At 37.2% G+C, this 16,984-nt stretch overlaps 1 protein-coding gene and 1 long non-coding RNA gene across 2 annotated transcripts in view; one reads left to right on the top strand and one right to left on the bottom strand.

The window, feature by feature from the left end:
- Positions 1 to 7,241: 7,241 nt before the first annotated feature.
- LOC141441463 (uncharacterized) lies at positions 7,242 to 12,765 on the bottom strand. The gene is made up of 2 exons (XR_012452803.1): positions 11,844 to 12,765; positions 7,242 to 9,127 (listed from the first exon to the last, which is right to left on the bottom strand). It is a non-coding gene; the product is annotated as an uncharacterized lncRNA (long non-coding RNA).
- A 309-nt stretch (positions 12,766 to 13,074) lies between these two features.
- Positions 13,075 to 16,984, top strand: part of LOC141441956 (anillin-like) — a 24,282-nt gene continuing 20,372 nt past the window's right edge. Inside the window, 3 exon segments of the mRNA XM_074106844.1 lie at positions 13,075 to 13,099; positions 13,450 to 13,683; positions 15,622 to 15,627. Of these exon segments, the coding sequence (XP_073962945.1) occupies positions 13,075 to 13,099; positions 13,450 to 13,683; positions 15,622 to 15,627 (265 nt within the window).

Raw genomic sequence — 16,984 nt, forward strand, 5'->3', positions numbered from 1 at the left:
CAAGCTACGCTAAGTGTTCGTCAAACAAATGCCTGAGGTCCATCCTGCGGCATATTCGGCCCAAAATATGCGCAGATAACTAACTCTTTTTTTTTATTTGCTTGCGGTTTCTCGTGGACAGCTTTTCGCTGCTAGAGTCCTAGCTGCCATTGTAATTTTATATCATGAGCAATAGAGTTGACAGCGGGTTATCTATTGAATTAGCGTGTACCATCAGCCAAATAAGTGGTCTACAATTTTTTGAACAAGTTCCTATCAAAATGATATTTGTCGCTAAAGTCGAACTTCAGTTGACAGACGCGTCTATTGGCATTATTGTTTTGTGACATGCAAACGTTATAAACTTTAGGGTGGTAGAACCACTTATTTGGCTGATGGTACCTAATAATAATTAAGAAAATAAAAATTGAAAAGTTACCATTAGCTTTTCGTGACGAAAATCATCGTAACTTAAGTATTATTTTGGACTATGAAACAATTTGGAGGTATGTGTCTGTGTGGAAGATCTCATTTTCTCATTATAGCGTGGAAACTATTCCCAATATCTCAATTCTCTTTTCTTTACACCGGTGATGATGATGATGATGAAACACCCTGTCTTAAAATTTGTTTTTATACTTTTGTACACAAATTATGTAATAAAAACCCGCGTAACAAAGTAATAGATAGGCACTTTGACCTAATTACGGGAGCAAAGAGCGTCAGTCTTAAACAACGATCTTGCAGATTTAGGGGCTCTTAAGCTGTCGCTATTAGGTAAATGGGGGTTCAACAAGTAGGCTAATGTGCGCCGTGGCAAGCCGACCTCACCACGAACCAATCGCAGTACTCTGCAGACCACAGTTTCTAAATTTGGATTATTCGCAGTAGGTAGTTGGCTTAGTTTCTCACTTTTCATACTAATAATTATCCTTTTATACTGCCAAAGGAACTACTGCGAATAATCCCAAAATTAGCATAGGTTCGAAAATGAAAGTAATGTCAAAGTTTGGATTTTTTTTTTTTTTAAGTCGCGACAGGTATTATATTTGTTTACTAGTTTAAGTATTTTTTAAATAAAAGTTCGGATGTTAGGATGTAGAGATACTCGATCACATAAAATGGCTGAAGGCATTTGGATGTAATTTGGCTCATAAGTAGTTAGAAATGGATAACAGTCAGGTCTAAAAAAATATCTTTTTTTTTGTCCGCTGTGGCGTTCTTTACGGAGGCCTATGTCCAGCAGTGAACAACTCGATTGACAAAATGGTGATGCTTATTACATTAACACACAAAAGTTACGCTAATAAGTTAACGTAAAAACGTATTAATAAAATAGGTATTCGTACAGTCGAATAAACTGAATCATGTATCAGGGGGGCTACTAATGTTCATGATGACATTTGCCAAAGAAATCAAGCGAGGCGAAACATGAGAAAGGTTCCACCCTGGTGAGTGGTTCAGTTTTCTCGCACGTAGGTACATACGTAAATTATCAAGTTCCTGAGCACTAGGTAACTGACGTGTTAAAGTCGGCCCTTTTCAATAACGAAGCTTTCAAGTTTCCAATTAATAATCCTTACTTACTGCTAAAGTACTGTGCTCTGCGTCATTGCAATGCGTGACGTCATCAATCACGCTTATCAAAATGCGTGACGTGACGGCTCTCGCGGACATTTTAGCTTGCTACAGCTGACACACTTTCGTTATAAATAAAGGTTTAAGGGGTTTGCTCCTGGTTAGCTCATGAGCAATGTCCCGTTAGATGGCGCTGTTATCAATAGTTCCTTTTTTCAGGTTTTTTTCGTAAATTATGAAGAATTATTTCACCAAAAACTAGTGGCGGGAGTATCTAAGCGTAACCGATTTTTTGACCCCACACTCGAAATGAAATATTCCGCCAAAGCCGCAAACGAGGTGCTTTACTTTGAACGTCAATTGCGGCCGTATACGGACACTAGGAGCTCACGCACACACTCAAATAGACAGCGCCAGCTAGCGAAAGTCTATTGCGACACTTAGCTACCCGATCGGGGTACTCCTTCGAGTAATATTCACATTTTTTTATCGAGTCACGAAATTTTGTACTAACTGTACTTTACTCGAAAATTTTACTACGACCTATAAAATCTATAAGTATTTTATTGATAATTAGAAGCAGGGTCTTGGATAACTGTTCGCATATTATAATACGAGCCAAACGCCTTTCAAGTGGTCATAATATGTGTACGATAAATTGAGAAATTACCGAGATTCTGACCACGGTTTCTTGTCTTGGTTGATGGTCTTGCTATTATTCAGGTTATATTTATAGTTACTTTTCGTAGTTACTACTCTTGCTAAAGTGGTCATGGTCGTCGGTTGAAAATCGGTAGCAAATCTACAGGACGAGTTTCTTGGGAAAATAGTGCGGTGGTTTGTCCTTACCTTCCACGCCGCAGAGCTGGAGTTTGGAATTCGTAGTTGGCAATAGAGAGCGCTGCCACCAGGGCTCTTAGTCATCTTGTACGACACGCACAGGAATGCACAGGCAATCAAGTTTATCAAGGGCATCCGTAAAGCCAAAGTCCCTTAAGACACTGTTACACATGCTCTTTAGTAGCAAGAAAGCATGCTACTATTGAACAAATGCTAGCTAGTAGCATGTGTGAACAGGACATGCTACTATCGAGCATGCTTATTAGTGGCAAGCTCGAGACGGGGTGGAAGGGGGAAAGGTAATAAGCAAGTGTGAACGCGTTTGCTTCAGTCCAGTAACGAGCATGTGTAACAGTGCCTTTAGACATACCTAATATTTTATGAACAGTGCTTCGTGTAAGCTCTTTCTATCAAAAGAGGTAATAAAATCCATACAGAGTTTACTATCCTAATTATCATCATCATCATCACTCAATTTCTGTGGTAAGACTTTTGGTAGAGAATTAGTAATCATAAACTGCTAATATAAATTATTAATAAGTTGCTAACCATGAAAAGAGTTGACGAAGAGTTTATCTAGGCTTCTGCATCTGGATTTCTCAGTTCGTATATATAATTACTAGCTTAATCCTACGGCTTCGCTCCCGTTGAAGAAAAAAATCTACTCTGTAGTGTAGGTATTCGAATTAAAAAAAAACTTCTTGCACCTCTGCGATCCTCAAGGAATACGTTTGCCAAATCTCATGCATTTTTAGGCCATGTTTTGCCTTTATAGGTATAAATAAATACTTACGAAATACTTACATAACAGCAAAAGTTCACCCACTCGCCGATAACTTGCGCCGATCAAATTGCGGTAAAAATTATCCCGTGCTAATTTTGTACCTACTTATCTCTATAAATTGATTTTGTTAGGATATCATAACCGATGATTTGGCACAATCAGCAGAAGACTACGAGCAGTTCCAAAATCATCTACACTCCCTTTGTTACCTTCGAGTCGAAAACAGTTGTCGATTCGTATCATATAACTACCTATTGTAAGTATTATCTGCTAGGATTTTTTTCCGATCCAGCAGGCTTGTAGTCGTGTGTACTGGATTATTGGCAGTGTTTCCTTTGGATGTTCGTGCGATGGAACTTGCGTTTTTTTTGCATTAGTTCCTTTACAAGACTTGAAGGAAAAACTGCGTTTATTTTTTTGCCTTTGTTCCTTTCGCAGTAGCATCTTCAGTTCTTGCAAAGGTACAAAGGCGGAAAAATAACGCAGTTCTTTCTTCAAGGTCTTGTGAAGGAACTAGAACTACCGCAAATAATCCGTCGTACTTGCAGACTACGGGCACGTTCAGTTTAGCTGACACGTCATCATCGGAGACAGATGTTGCATCAAACCCAATTCGAAGCAGTCAAGCTCATAGGTAGCTGAACAGTTTGGTACTTTGTCACAGCAAGCTACAGTGCTAAAATGAGCATTTCTAAAAAAGTTTGTACATTTGATTTTTTCGACTCCGATTTGGGAAAAATTTACAGGTAGATAGAGTGAATCGTTCACTGAGTTTAAATAACATAGTCTCCCGAAATGTCCCAATTAATTTGTATGGAAAGTTCCTTTTTTGTTACCGCAAATCCATAGTTTTGGTAACAAAAAAGGAAATTTCCATACAAACCAATTGGGACATTTTGAGAGACTATGTTATTACGACTCAGTATCGTTCACTCTACATACCTGCAATTTTTTATCACAAATAGGAGTCGCAAATCAAATGTACAAACTTTATTTAAAAATGCTCAAATAGTTTTTTTCACACCTCTCCTTCAGAAAAGTAACTTTTCCTCCCTACCGAGAGGGAGCAAAGTACAATTTTTCTGTTCAAGGCTTTTCTAAGTGATTTATTGCAAATTCAATTTTTTTAAGTTGATAATTGGAAAGCCACGTCATTTTCTATACCATTTTGCTCCCTTGTGACACAAATAACTATTGTGTCACAAGGGAGCAAAATGGTGTATTTACGGCGAGGGCGTACATTGAATCCAGAATGTAGCGAAGGATTCTAAAGTAGAATCCTGAGCGTAATGAGGGATTCAAGTGTTAACGCACAAGATGAAAATAATTTTGCTCCCGAGTCGCTCATACAACTTTTCACACCGAGCATTAAGAAACTTGAAAAAGTAAATTCTAAATATTATTAAAGAACAACCAGCATAGAAAATGGCGTGGCTTTACAATTATCAACTTCAAAAAATTGCATTTGCAATAAAATACTTAGAAAAGCCTTGAACAGAAAAGTTCCACTTTGCTCCCTCTCGTCAGGGAGGAAAAGTTACTTTTCTGAAGGAGAGGTGTGAAAATAACTATACATGTCCTCAAATACTAAGAGTAAAAAGGGAATGTATTTACTTTGCTACTTTTTGAGCGCTCTTTGCCTGTAGGATCTACGGCTAACTAGTCTGGTTGACCGGGCAGTGGGTATAATTAATTTGTAATTTTCCCGCTGGTACAGTAAATCCACACAGACACCCCACACTTCAGTCTACTCGTGACCACGGCCACTGTAATGTTGCCGAAACATCGAGGTAAATATTACTCGTGTGTGTTAGCGTGATAAGTCCTGTGCGTGGTATTTTGATTAATTCCAGTTTCTTTTAATTATTATGTTGCTTTATTCCTCTCATCTGTCCAAGCACGCGAGCAGGCTGCAATTACCAGGCCCATTACTGCCGTTCCGCCTGTGACAGTTGCAGTTCTACCATACAATCTTTTCTTTGGGGTAAGTAAAATGCAGTATATCGCATTAGACAGCGTTTGAGAATAATTATCAGAATCAGGGCGTCAGGTCTGCTAGTGAACAACGTCGGCATTAGATTCAGCTAATACTTTGAGAACAAAAAAAAGATATAAACTGTGATACAAGTTAAATATGCCCGCTGTCCAGTCAATCAACAAGCCAACCGTACCAAGCAAATATTTTTTTTTTGAGCTTGACTGTTAGTCAGTTTCTAGAACCTACAGTATTTAATTTTGCCCTAGGTTTCTCTGCTGTCAACCGTGCGGCACAGTTAGATCTATGTGATACGTTCCTACATAATATAATAACATGCAGTACACGCCCTCCTCCACCTCCCTCCTCCTACATGAAATAATATATATATCACACAATACCTAATAATAGTTGTTGTTGTTGTTGTTTCTTTAAAAAAATATGGCTCTGTCCATCGGAGGACAATTTTGCCAGTGTCTAGTAGTTTTTGCCGTTGTACGGTAAAAAAATTCTAGAAAACGAAATATGAGAGGTAATGGTGGATGAACGATGACAGCGCGAATAACCCTAATAATAGTTATATTTATATAGTAGGTATTTGTGACAGCTAGTCTAGCTTGTGTGACATATACTATACATACATAATAACATATTGTTTTACATGGAAGAGAAAGAGAGCGGGCGTGTATGTAAATTTATTGTATAGATATTTCACATGGACGTAGTTGTGGGGCACGGTTCGTAGCGAAGAAGTAAAGTAAAAAATATTGTTATCAATTTATATGAGGTTCCGCAAATTAACAAGTTCTCTGTCCCGAAGCAATGTGCAGCGTTCTTTTGACACGTCGCCATAGTAATGATAAGGTAATATAATATTCCCGTAGCAATTTTCATTGTTAATCTAAATGTGGTCCAAGAATAAAAATAATTATTATAATGTATGTAATAAAGTTTATTATTTATTGAAAGAACAACTCCATTATTTACATCACTGGTCATACAGCACATGTGCCTCATGGACATACCAGTAAAGCCACGCATCAAGGGTCAAGGAACCTGGTAACACCGAAACCACTCAATATTCAAGTAAATCTCTATCCACTCAAGACAAGATAGATACAATCGAACCAATCAAAAATATCACATACTATTACAAGTCTTTCTAGGTCAGAATAAAAGTATGTAAAACACATTTTTGAAGCATTATATTATACTACACCTCGTTGTTCCGGGGGGTCAATAGTTTGAGCGGCCCATTTAGTGAACGGCATGTCATCGTCTACTAAAAGTACAATTTATATGATATTGGAAAAATTGGAATGGTAGGTATCCGTTATCTCACTCCATATCTCGGTAATGCTGTATGCGGCATCCTATAACGCCATAGCCCACTCCATGTGAATTACTGTTCGGATCTGACAACTGTAGAGGCCTGTCCGCTAGCACATCCTAATAGTGTATTAGGGGATAGACCTCCAAAATTCTGCTCATCTCATCTATATTAGATATGTTGGCTGTGGTCCCATGCCTTTCAAATGACCGGGTCCAGATGGGTTCGTGATCGAAAATCTGAACCAGCTATTACAATAATAAGTAAAGACCTTTATTTCGGACAATATGGCCCAGATTTCATTCAAAACATTTCAGTCAAGCATATTGAGTGATTTTGAAAATTGACAAATTTGAAATTTGGGACACTAGATTGGATGAAAATAAATGTACAGCCAATAAGACAGTTTTGACCAACCTAACTTCTATACTTACTTAGTGCCTATAATGTAATGCAAACTCAAAATCAAACATTATTATGATGCCACTATAATGAAAGCAGTGACGCGAAAGATACAATTTGTAAGCGGAGATCTTATAAAACTAGCTAATAGCCGCGTGCACCTACCATGCAATAGTCCTAAATACAAAAGTCAAGGTACCAGAAGCTTAAAAATATATAATTTGTAATAATAGTTACACATAATTAAAAAAAAGTAAGCTCACAATAAAAAAATATCAATATATGAGCTTATACAATTCTTCTGATTTTGGTTCTTGATTCTGGGTATCTGTATGCGAGATTGTCATTTTACACGAGTTTCCTTTTCTTCTGAAGGGCAACCTGACAGTTCAGTAGCAATGACACTCGAAAAAGAACGCCATACTACCTACTACAGTTATCGCGGCCGGCTCAGTCAAGAATGTCTCTAAAGCTAGACATGAGCAAAGTCTAAACATGAGTGATATTATTATCGATATGGATAGTCAATATTTAGTCATCCTGTGACATAGAGCATAACACCAACTCGTTTGTTAAAAAAATTGAACATATAATAATTCTACTATTTTTCTACTACAATGTTTATGTTTCACGCAGAAGAAGATTAAAACTATCGCGAAAAGACTTGTGCTAGCACGTTACTAGTGATATATATTTTGCCCGCGGAGTTAAATATAAGCTGTAACAAAAAGGCCTTAGCAGGATAAAAAAAGGTCAAGTTCGAGTTGGACTCGTACATACGAAGGGTTCCGTACGTACAATGTTTTTAAAACAGTTCACTAATAAGTTTTAGCAACGCCTAGTAACCAAAAAACGCTGGGAAAAAACACGTTTCTTGTATGACAACTCCATTTATTTTTTAATTTTACTTACTTTATTATTAGTATTTGTTGTTATGGAGGCCACAGTAATACCTACATAATCTGTCAACATTTCAAGTGTCTAGTACACACAAACATGTATGCCTAAATGGGGTAGGCAAAGCACACGAAACGTTACAGCTTCGGAGCCACTTTTAGCAATTTTAGGTTTTAAGTTTGACGAAAACGGTACAATAGTGACAGGTTGCTAGCCTGTGGCCTACGGTCCTCAGTCGCCTCTTACGACATCCACGGAAGAAATGGAGAGGTCTAATTCTAACCCATCACACGGGTAGCTATTACAGCTCAAGAGATAAAGCCCTGTGACAGACGGATGGACAGACAGACAGACAGACAGACAGACAGCAGAGTCTCAGCAATAGGGTCCCGTTGGCCTAACTATAAAAACTAAATAATAGTTACGAACCAGTAGAAGACAGACAGACAAACACACAGACAGACAGCAGAATCTCAGCAATAGGGTCCCGTTGGCACCCTTTGGGTACGGAACCCTAAAAAGGAGAAGCAACTCCCGTCAGGAATAAAGAAATATTCCGATATAAAGGGAAAAGAAAAGATTTATTCGTGACAACAGGGAAAAAAATATACAAAAATGATTTAGAAATGTGCATGTCACAAAGTGGTCACAAATCAGTCAATTTTGTTTTATTTCAGATATTTTAAAAAATGACAACTTGGGCAAAGTTATCTCAAAGGTCAAAGTTGTACGGTTTTATAGTACTTTATATATATGTACCCCTATTATCTCATCATCTGATATTACTGTAGTTTCATTCGACAAATAAAAACTTAAGATTGGTTTTTTGGAATCTTTTTGTATTTTTTATTTCAATTCCAAAATTTTTACTTTTACGGTCATCCCGTAAAACCTAAATTGAAAATACAAACTGAAATAAAGATGCACAGAAAAAACAGAAAAATAAGACCATCACTGGGAATCGAACCCAGGTCCTCGGTAATCCGTACCGCTTGCTATACCGCTACACCACTGATGGTCAAAAAATAAAAACTACATACCTGTTGGTATTCTTGTTTTTAGAAGCTCCACTAAAATTTCCACCCACGGAACGCTAAAAGAAAGATGCCTACGAAGACTTTATTTCGTTGTGTACATCATATTTATTTAGAACAAACTTTATAACACAGCGTTAATAAATAAATCAAACATAGTTAATCAGTCAGATATTCCTTAATTTCTTGCATATCAACATTCAACGTTTCTTCTTTTCTTCACCTTGAATATTGCATGACAGCACCTAGGCTACTTCAGCAATATAATGATTCCAGGCAAAATTATATGCAGTTAGTTAGCATTGAATCTGAAAGGAATTGTGTATTAATAAATACAGAAATAGTATTAGCAGACAGACTATAAGATACCTAGGTGTACGAATAAAGTGACCGATGCTTTTTAGTTACAGCATATGGACGTAAATCAGACTATCAGTAGGTAAATCCCCTAATGTACCTACATACTGTTGCACGCAACTCTGTCAGCGTAGAATTCGTTTATAAGCTATTCCGCGGGAATATTGCGATTAAAAAAAAACTACCCTATGTTTTTCTACGGGACTCAAACTATCTGTATCCCAAATTTCATCCTAATCGGTTCAACGAATTAGACGTGAAAAGGTAATAAAGAATTAAACAAACAGACTAACAAACTTTCGCATTTATAATATGAGTGGGATTATTGTCTTATTTTAAGTCATCATCATCATCATCATCATCATCGGCCTATCTTAGCCCACTACTGGACATAGGCGTCTCCAATTGCACGCCACTGAGCACGACCCTCGGCCACTCTCATCCAGTTACTGTCAGCTACCCAGTGAAGATCATCGCTCCACCTAGTCTGAGGGCGTCCCTCGCCACGCTAGGCTTTTACTCGTTTACCTTAGCAGTTATCGGTTCTTCGGCTGATATGGCCGGCCCACTGCCACTTCAGTTTGCTTCAGTTTTAAGTAATCCTATAGAAATAGACGGACGGACAGCGTAATATCAAATTATCTGAACTATGTCTTTGTGACAAAGTTTCTCCATGTCTTTCATTGAATAAAGTTAGAATTCGGCAGCGATGACATACGACCATCATCATCATCATCATCGTCATTAAGATCGGTTTGTGAACAATACTTATCTTTTTCAAAATATCCTGATATTGAATTTAGATTTTTGCTATTCCTTTCTGCCTGCATGTAAAATTTACAGAGATTAGTGATATGGAGATAGAGTTGTAAAATTAAATATTTAACATTGAATACCCTGGGTATTAAAAATAAACTGGCCAAGTGCGAGTCGGATTCGCGCACGAAGTGTTCCGTACCATTATCTATACAACATTAGACATTAGCAAAAAAAAAACTTAAATATTTGTTTTATTCTGGTTTGAGTATTTGTTGTTATAGCGGCCACAGTAATACATAATCTGTAAAAATTTAAAGTGTCTAACTATTACGACTCAAGAGATAGAGCCCTGTGACAGACGGACGGACAGACAGACAGACAGACAGCGGAGTCTCAGAAATAGGGTTCCGTTGGCACTTTTTAGGTACGAAACCCTAAAAACTAAATAATAGTTACGAACCAGTAGAATTTTATGTAGGTACCTACATAATAAATCCCATTTTTTCCTTATCTTAAATTTCAGCTTTTTAGGATAAAAGGTTTGGTGTGTGCGTTGGTAAACAATAATTAAAAAAATAGGACAATGATGTAATGTTCACTTCGAAACACAGACAGACAGACAGACGGACAGACAGATGGACAGATCAACAGACGGACGGACGGATGAGCCGACGGAAAGGTACACAGACAGACTCACATACGCATAAAATTAACAACCTGTGTCACTCCTAACAGAGACAAATCTAACGATGCCTCTTCTGATCTCTTTATCTCCTAACATGAGCTATTTCTCAAGACTCTGCTTCTAATTATCAATAAAATACTTATAAATTTTAAAGGTCATAGTAAAATTTTCGACTAAAGTACAGTTGGTACAACTTTATTCACCATCATCATCATCATCATCTCAGCCGTAGGACGTCCACTGTTGGACATAGGCCTCACCCACAGACCTCCAGTTGCTTCAACTGGCAGCAGCCTGCATCCACCGCGAACCTGCGGCTTTAACCAGGTCATCCGTCCATCTTGTTGGTGGACGTCCTACGCTGCGCTTGCCGATCCGCGGCCTCCACTCGAGAACTTTTCGGCCCCAACGGCCATCCGCTCTCCGTGCTATATAGCCCGCCCATTGCCACTTCAACGAGCTGATTCGCTTGGCTATGTCGGTGACCCTTGTTCTTCTACGTATCTCCTCATTTCTGATTCGGTCCCGTAGAGAAACCCCAAGCATAGCTCTCTCCATAGCTCGCTGAGCAACTCTGAGCCTATTTATAAGGCCTAAAGTAAAGCACCACGTCTCGGATCCATATGTCATCACTGGACAATAATGATGTAGTGTTCACTTCGAAACACAGACAGACAGAAAGACGGACAGACAGATGGACGGATCGACAGACGGACGGACGGATGGGCCGACCGAAAGATACACAGACAGACTAACATACGCATAAAATTAACAACCTGTGTCACTCCTAACAAAGACTTATTTTCTTGTCTCTGCTCTTGTCTTGTTGTTTGCTAAGATGCATCAAGGCCTTGTTGCATAGCGTGCGAAAGAAATGACCATACATACGCTCCAAAACCATAACCCCTGCCGTTTCTCACACTTATAAATAAAATAAAAATCTTGAATCACTTCATAATAGAGTACATACAGTACATACTCGTACATATGCAGACAGACGGTGGGAAGCGACTTACTTCTATGGAGTGAAAATGTTCACGACGCAACTAAGAGTTAGGGAAATTTGGCATGTTTTCGTAGTAGGTTGCTGCAGACCACAAGTTTGGTACACACGATAAGCCATACTTTGGCCACCCAGTAGGAATTAAATTCTTACAGCCCTGCCTCTGGTGTTCTTGTAACAAATATTAATGTTTCTGACAAAAATGATAAAATAAACATACCCGTGTATCCAATTACATAGGTATTCTTTTCATCATCGAATCGTACATACATAAATAGTTTAAGAGTTGCACTCTTGCTCATTTCCTCTCGTCCGCCAACTTTTTGACTTCTTGATTTGTGTTCAAACCATAATTATTCAAACATAATTGCTTTTGAATATCAATCTCATTGACTTGACGTTGTGACAAAAATGTATTATAATGACGTTTAAATTTTACTTATCTAGCCAGTTATAATAATAAAAAAGGTACGAAAACTACTTCGATTGTGAAAACCTTTTTATTCACCGAGCCTAGATTTAGCGGCCGTAAAAATGCCGTGATATGTAGGAATTTATTTGAGCCTCACTGTAAAACTTGATATTCATACATACACATGCAATGTATGTTGAATGTAGACCTTATTTTTTAACTAATTAGTTTAGTGATTACACCTAGCATCTTTTATTGTGAGAATAAATATGCTTTATTTAAATTAGTGGCGCTACTGTCTACGTAAGAGTAAATAACTAATATCTGTTCAGAATTTGTAAGTTGAATTTAAACCACTTGTCCTAGATCGAAGCACCGCATTATAATGTATGTAAAGTATGCAATGTTATAATTTTTGCCGAGGACTGGGTCTGTTACTTAAAAAAATATTATTTTAAATGTCAATTTTTAAAGTAACTTACCTATTTTTCGTCTTACTTACAGTTTGCGTCCTTGCATTAATCAGAAATAATAGTTTAGGCGTTTCAACTTCCGAAAATAACAGATTTAAAAAAAAAAAAGTAGATACTAGACTCAGAAACTTGAACTTGATCTCTCAGTGATCTCATGCTTTCTGCATTTAGTTGTCGTATTATCTGAGCCAAAGGTGATGGTCACGTGACCACACGAAATAGTCGATACCTATTTACAATAGTTTGATTTTGTGACATTGACTCACGCACCCATATAAGATGTCACTACATGCTCGCTGCGAACACTGTCAGTTGTACTCATACAATGGTAAATGCATCAAAATTTACTGCATCACGCTGCACTTTTGATGCAATAAAGTTACTTTTTTTTTGGATTTTGCTTGAAGAGCATATCCATAATTTACTATTCTCAAAAAATCCTCTAAGAAAACATGTCCGTGGAAGCTATGCGGGGTGTCCGTAGGTTTGTATGGAAGAGCAACCCCCTTAAATGTATTTAACATTGTGTCTTCAGGATCAGTTATTATCTCATAATTTTTGCAACAATGTCTCAAAGCAATTATGTTATAAGTGATTATTCGTGTTTTTTGAAATGTAATGTAATGTACAAAATTTTATTTAATGTTCATTATTGCTGGTTTAAAGTTACGTTATTTCGAGTATCTACTTATAGCTCGTATATTCTATTCAAGACATCTAGATGATACTAAGCTATTAGCGCTATTTATCAAATCAATTGTTTGTACCCGAATCAGGTTTCCACGTGACAGGCTTAGCCTAGTGTGGAATCACGGAAATCCTACTTGTAATTGTTTTTGCTTTTACTCGTAATAAACATTTGTAAGTATTTGTATTTAAAGATCTCGAAGCTAGTAACGTATTTTAACTGGACTCTAAATAGTATTTTTATTTTTTTTCAGGTTCTCAAGATTCGCCCGTTGTACTCTCAGTCCTGGAAGACGTAAAGCGAATAAAAGTAAACAACAACAAAAAGGAGACTCAAGGCAACGGCGCAGTGACCAGTCAACCTACCAGCTTATACCCCCACCTCTCAGACATAGAGACAGATGCTTCTAACACCCAAGAGGAATATTCTGACTGCGGCGGTTCTAGGTGCGGACACTACACCTTAGAATGCGTATTCCTATTCCTTTGCATTTGATTGTTTGCAGGTCACATTTGGGTTCGAACGTTCTGGAAATTTGGTAGTCAGTTGTTTAACGGCACCAAATCGGCTTATGAATGAACAGGCTGGTGTTAATTGATCTCACTAGTCGCTCGGCGCGGCCGTTTCCTTCTGGGTCAGATGGAAAAGGACACGCTGATTGACAAGTGGTGGTGACTCGCTAGCAGTTTTGGTATATTGGACAAGTGTAGAAAAGAGACGGAAATACTATAGGCGCTCGCAAATTAGATAGGTTTCTAGATAGTTCGTTTCATAGTTCGGAAAAAATCCGAGGGACTAATTTGTAGTCGACGTATGTATAAAATAATATTCCGACCTAAAATAATAGCTGCGCTACTGCGTACAGAGTTCTCAGTCTGTTAAGAGTTTTTGAAAATATATATAATATACCTTACTTCTTGCCTTGGACACTAGGATGATCATTAGGAATTATAATTTAATTCATAACGATCATGCTGACATTGAATAGTATTATGTCGACGGCGGGTCATGAATCTAGAAGGCTGGAGATATTACATTATAAGCTATTGCTTTGTTAAGCTGAAGTCAATTCAATCGCTAGGATATATTTCGCTAGGATCAATGTGTGTTGGTTCTTTCTAAAAAAAAAAAATACAAGTTAAATGTCTTAAATTGAACCAATGATTAAAGATTAACTAAATTAGACTGAATATACACATTAACTTTTAGAAACGTTTTCTATACTTCCCTTTTAATAAATCTTAGGTTTTAAATGATTGAGCTCTTTAAGCTTGAAATGCTTTATATCTGTAGAATGATTATTCTTTCTAAAATGTTGTTTAAGGAACGTTTAATCAACAACTACTTAAATACTCAGTTTCTATGCAAACAAGTAATTATGCAACTTAAAGACTTCAAACTTGCAAGTTTTATGGAAAGGTTTTCCTTTAGAAGGATGATACTTAAGTGTCCAAAAAAAATAAAGTTCTCGCCTTTTAGAGATATATATTAAAGCAAGCACTCTGTCCATTCAAAAATATCGCTCATTCGTTTGGTCCCTATTTATTATAATAATAAAAAACTAGTCACCAGCAACATACTGACCACCCTTATCCATTACTTCAAGTAAACGTTGCGAAACGCTCCAATCAATGCCCTTAACGCATCATAAACATGATTCTTATCTTTAAACATATGCGTTTAACCAGTGGCAAAAGGAACCTTGGCAAAGGCACGGTTTTTACTAGGCCGAATCTCGCAGTAACGAGTAACTGGCAACCGGTTTACATTAGTACTGTGCATTACTTCGCTGAGGAAAATGATTTTACTCCCCAGTGTTTCATTTGTTTGTAAAATGTAAGAGCAATCGTTTGTAAAATTACGCGGAGAATCTTGTTGCTGATGACACTTTTTGATCACTGTTGCAAACATAAACATCAATATCGGGTCAGTTAATTGATTAAATAAAGATCCTGTTGTTTTTTTAAGATCAATAAAAGAGAAAAAAAAAGATAAAAATAGTTATTTGTTAAAACAAGAGTTACATAAAATACAGTTCGGGTTCGGTTTTATAAGTATATGAAATAGTCAGTCATAACGAAATCATTTCAGTTAAATTAATATCTAATCATGAACTACTGGAAAACTCGATAGAGAAAAAACTTCTTAACGAGTATAATATTATAAATGCTAAAGTTTGTAAGTCTGTTTGTTTGTTACCTCTCCACGTCTAAACTGCTGAACTGACTAAAATGAAATTCGGTATGCAGATAGTTTGAGTCCCGGGGAAGAACATAGGATAGTTTTATTCCGGAAAATTGTACAGTTCCCACGGGACATCAATAAACGAATTCTACACGTACGGAGTCGCGGGCAACAGCTAGTCTTTTAATACATTTGTTCTTAAATCTTGTCTAGAAAGTAAACCCCACATCTTCATATGCAGTCATTCGTGAGCAAGATAAAACTTGCCATACAAGTTATTTGATATAAAATGAGGAAATAACGTATCATAATCAATTTCGCAATCGCGTCGGCAGTCACAGACGAATGGATTCCTGTTATACTAGTGTTTCAATTGACAATAATAATCTAGATTAGACTAGAAACATATTCCCGATTTAAATAATATAATAGCATTTTAACCTTACGATTCCTCTTAGATAACCCAGCCATTTTTGCGCTTTTATTTATTACTCAGCAGTCCTGCAAGTTTCCCAAATAATTGCATGGATAATATAGACAATCTGTCTTTTAATACGAGCTCTGGCCACATAAAAAATCCAAGCATCACTTCAGAAGTCAAACGCCTATGAATAGAGATACCTCAGATACTTGATCTATGTTAGAACAGCAAGGTTACTTTAAGATGCATTGGATTCGGGCGCTGCATGTCCATACAACTTTCTTTAGCATCTTTCCCTGTTTCGCAACGTCATTACGAGATATCGCGCGGCGCCATGCAAATCGTATGTCCCCAATAAGACGGCGAATATTCACGCGGCATGCATAATTGAACAATTCCAAAGTTGCGACGTAAGGACGTTTGAAATCGTCTTTATGACTTTTACATTACCGCCTTAAGAATCAATGCCATTGTCATATCATACAGTCAGCAGAAGTGGATGTGCGGTTACGGTGCTCAAAATGATCTACACGCGACTCTAATGCCAAAGTAATAAATATTTATTTTATAATATTTATATCATTTTGAGCACCGCGACCGCTCATCTACTTCTGCTGCTGACTGTACAATTTTAAGGTCTGATTCTGTTTCATCCTACTAATATTATAAATGTGAAAGTTTGTGAGCGAGTGAGTATGTTTGTTACTTCTTCACGCTGAAACGGCTGGACGGATTTGGATGAAATTTGGCAAAAAGTTAGTTTATAATCTGGATTAAAACATAGGATGCTTTTTATCCCGATATTCCCACGGGATAGTGATAAAATCTCGAACTAATAACCGCTGGGTTTAGTCATGAAATTTGGAATGGGTGTTTTAATTTAACGTCAATGAAAACCACGATGTAATTTTAGGGAAATCCCACGAGAATTTAATATTTTCAATTAAATTCAATTCAACTGCTGTATCTAAATAATGATTACGCGTGCGAAGCCGCGGGTAAACGCTAGTGGCACATAAATAACGACTTCGGCGACGGTTGTAGTCATTTATGTGGATTATTTAACAAATTTTCAGTTTTCTAGGGTTCAGTATCACAAGAAAAGAAACCTTTCTTTTCTAATTGAAAACCTAGAAATTAATGATGCGACAGACAAAAAGCTGCTTACGTTATCGAGAACCCT

Source organism: Choristoneura fumiferana, chromosome 24 (assembly GCF_025370935.1).
Source record: "Choristoneura fumiferana chromosome 24, NRCan_CFum_1, whole genome shotgun sequence".
NCBI classification, from domain to species: domain Eukaryota; kingdom Metazoa; phylum Arthropoda; class Insecta; order Lepidoptera; family Tortricidae; genus Choristoneura; species Choristoneura fumiferana.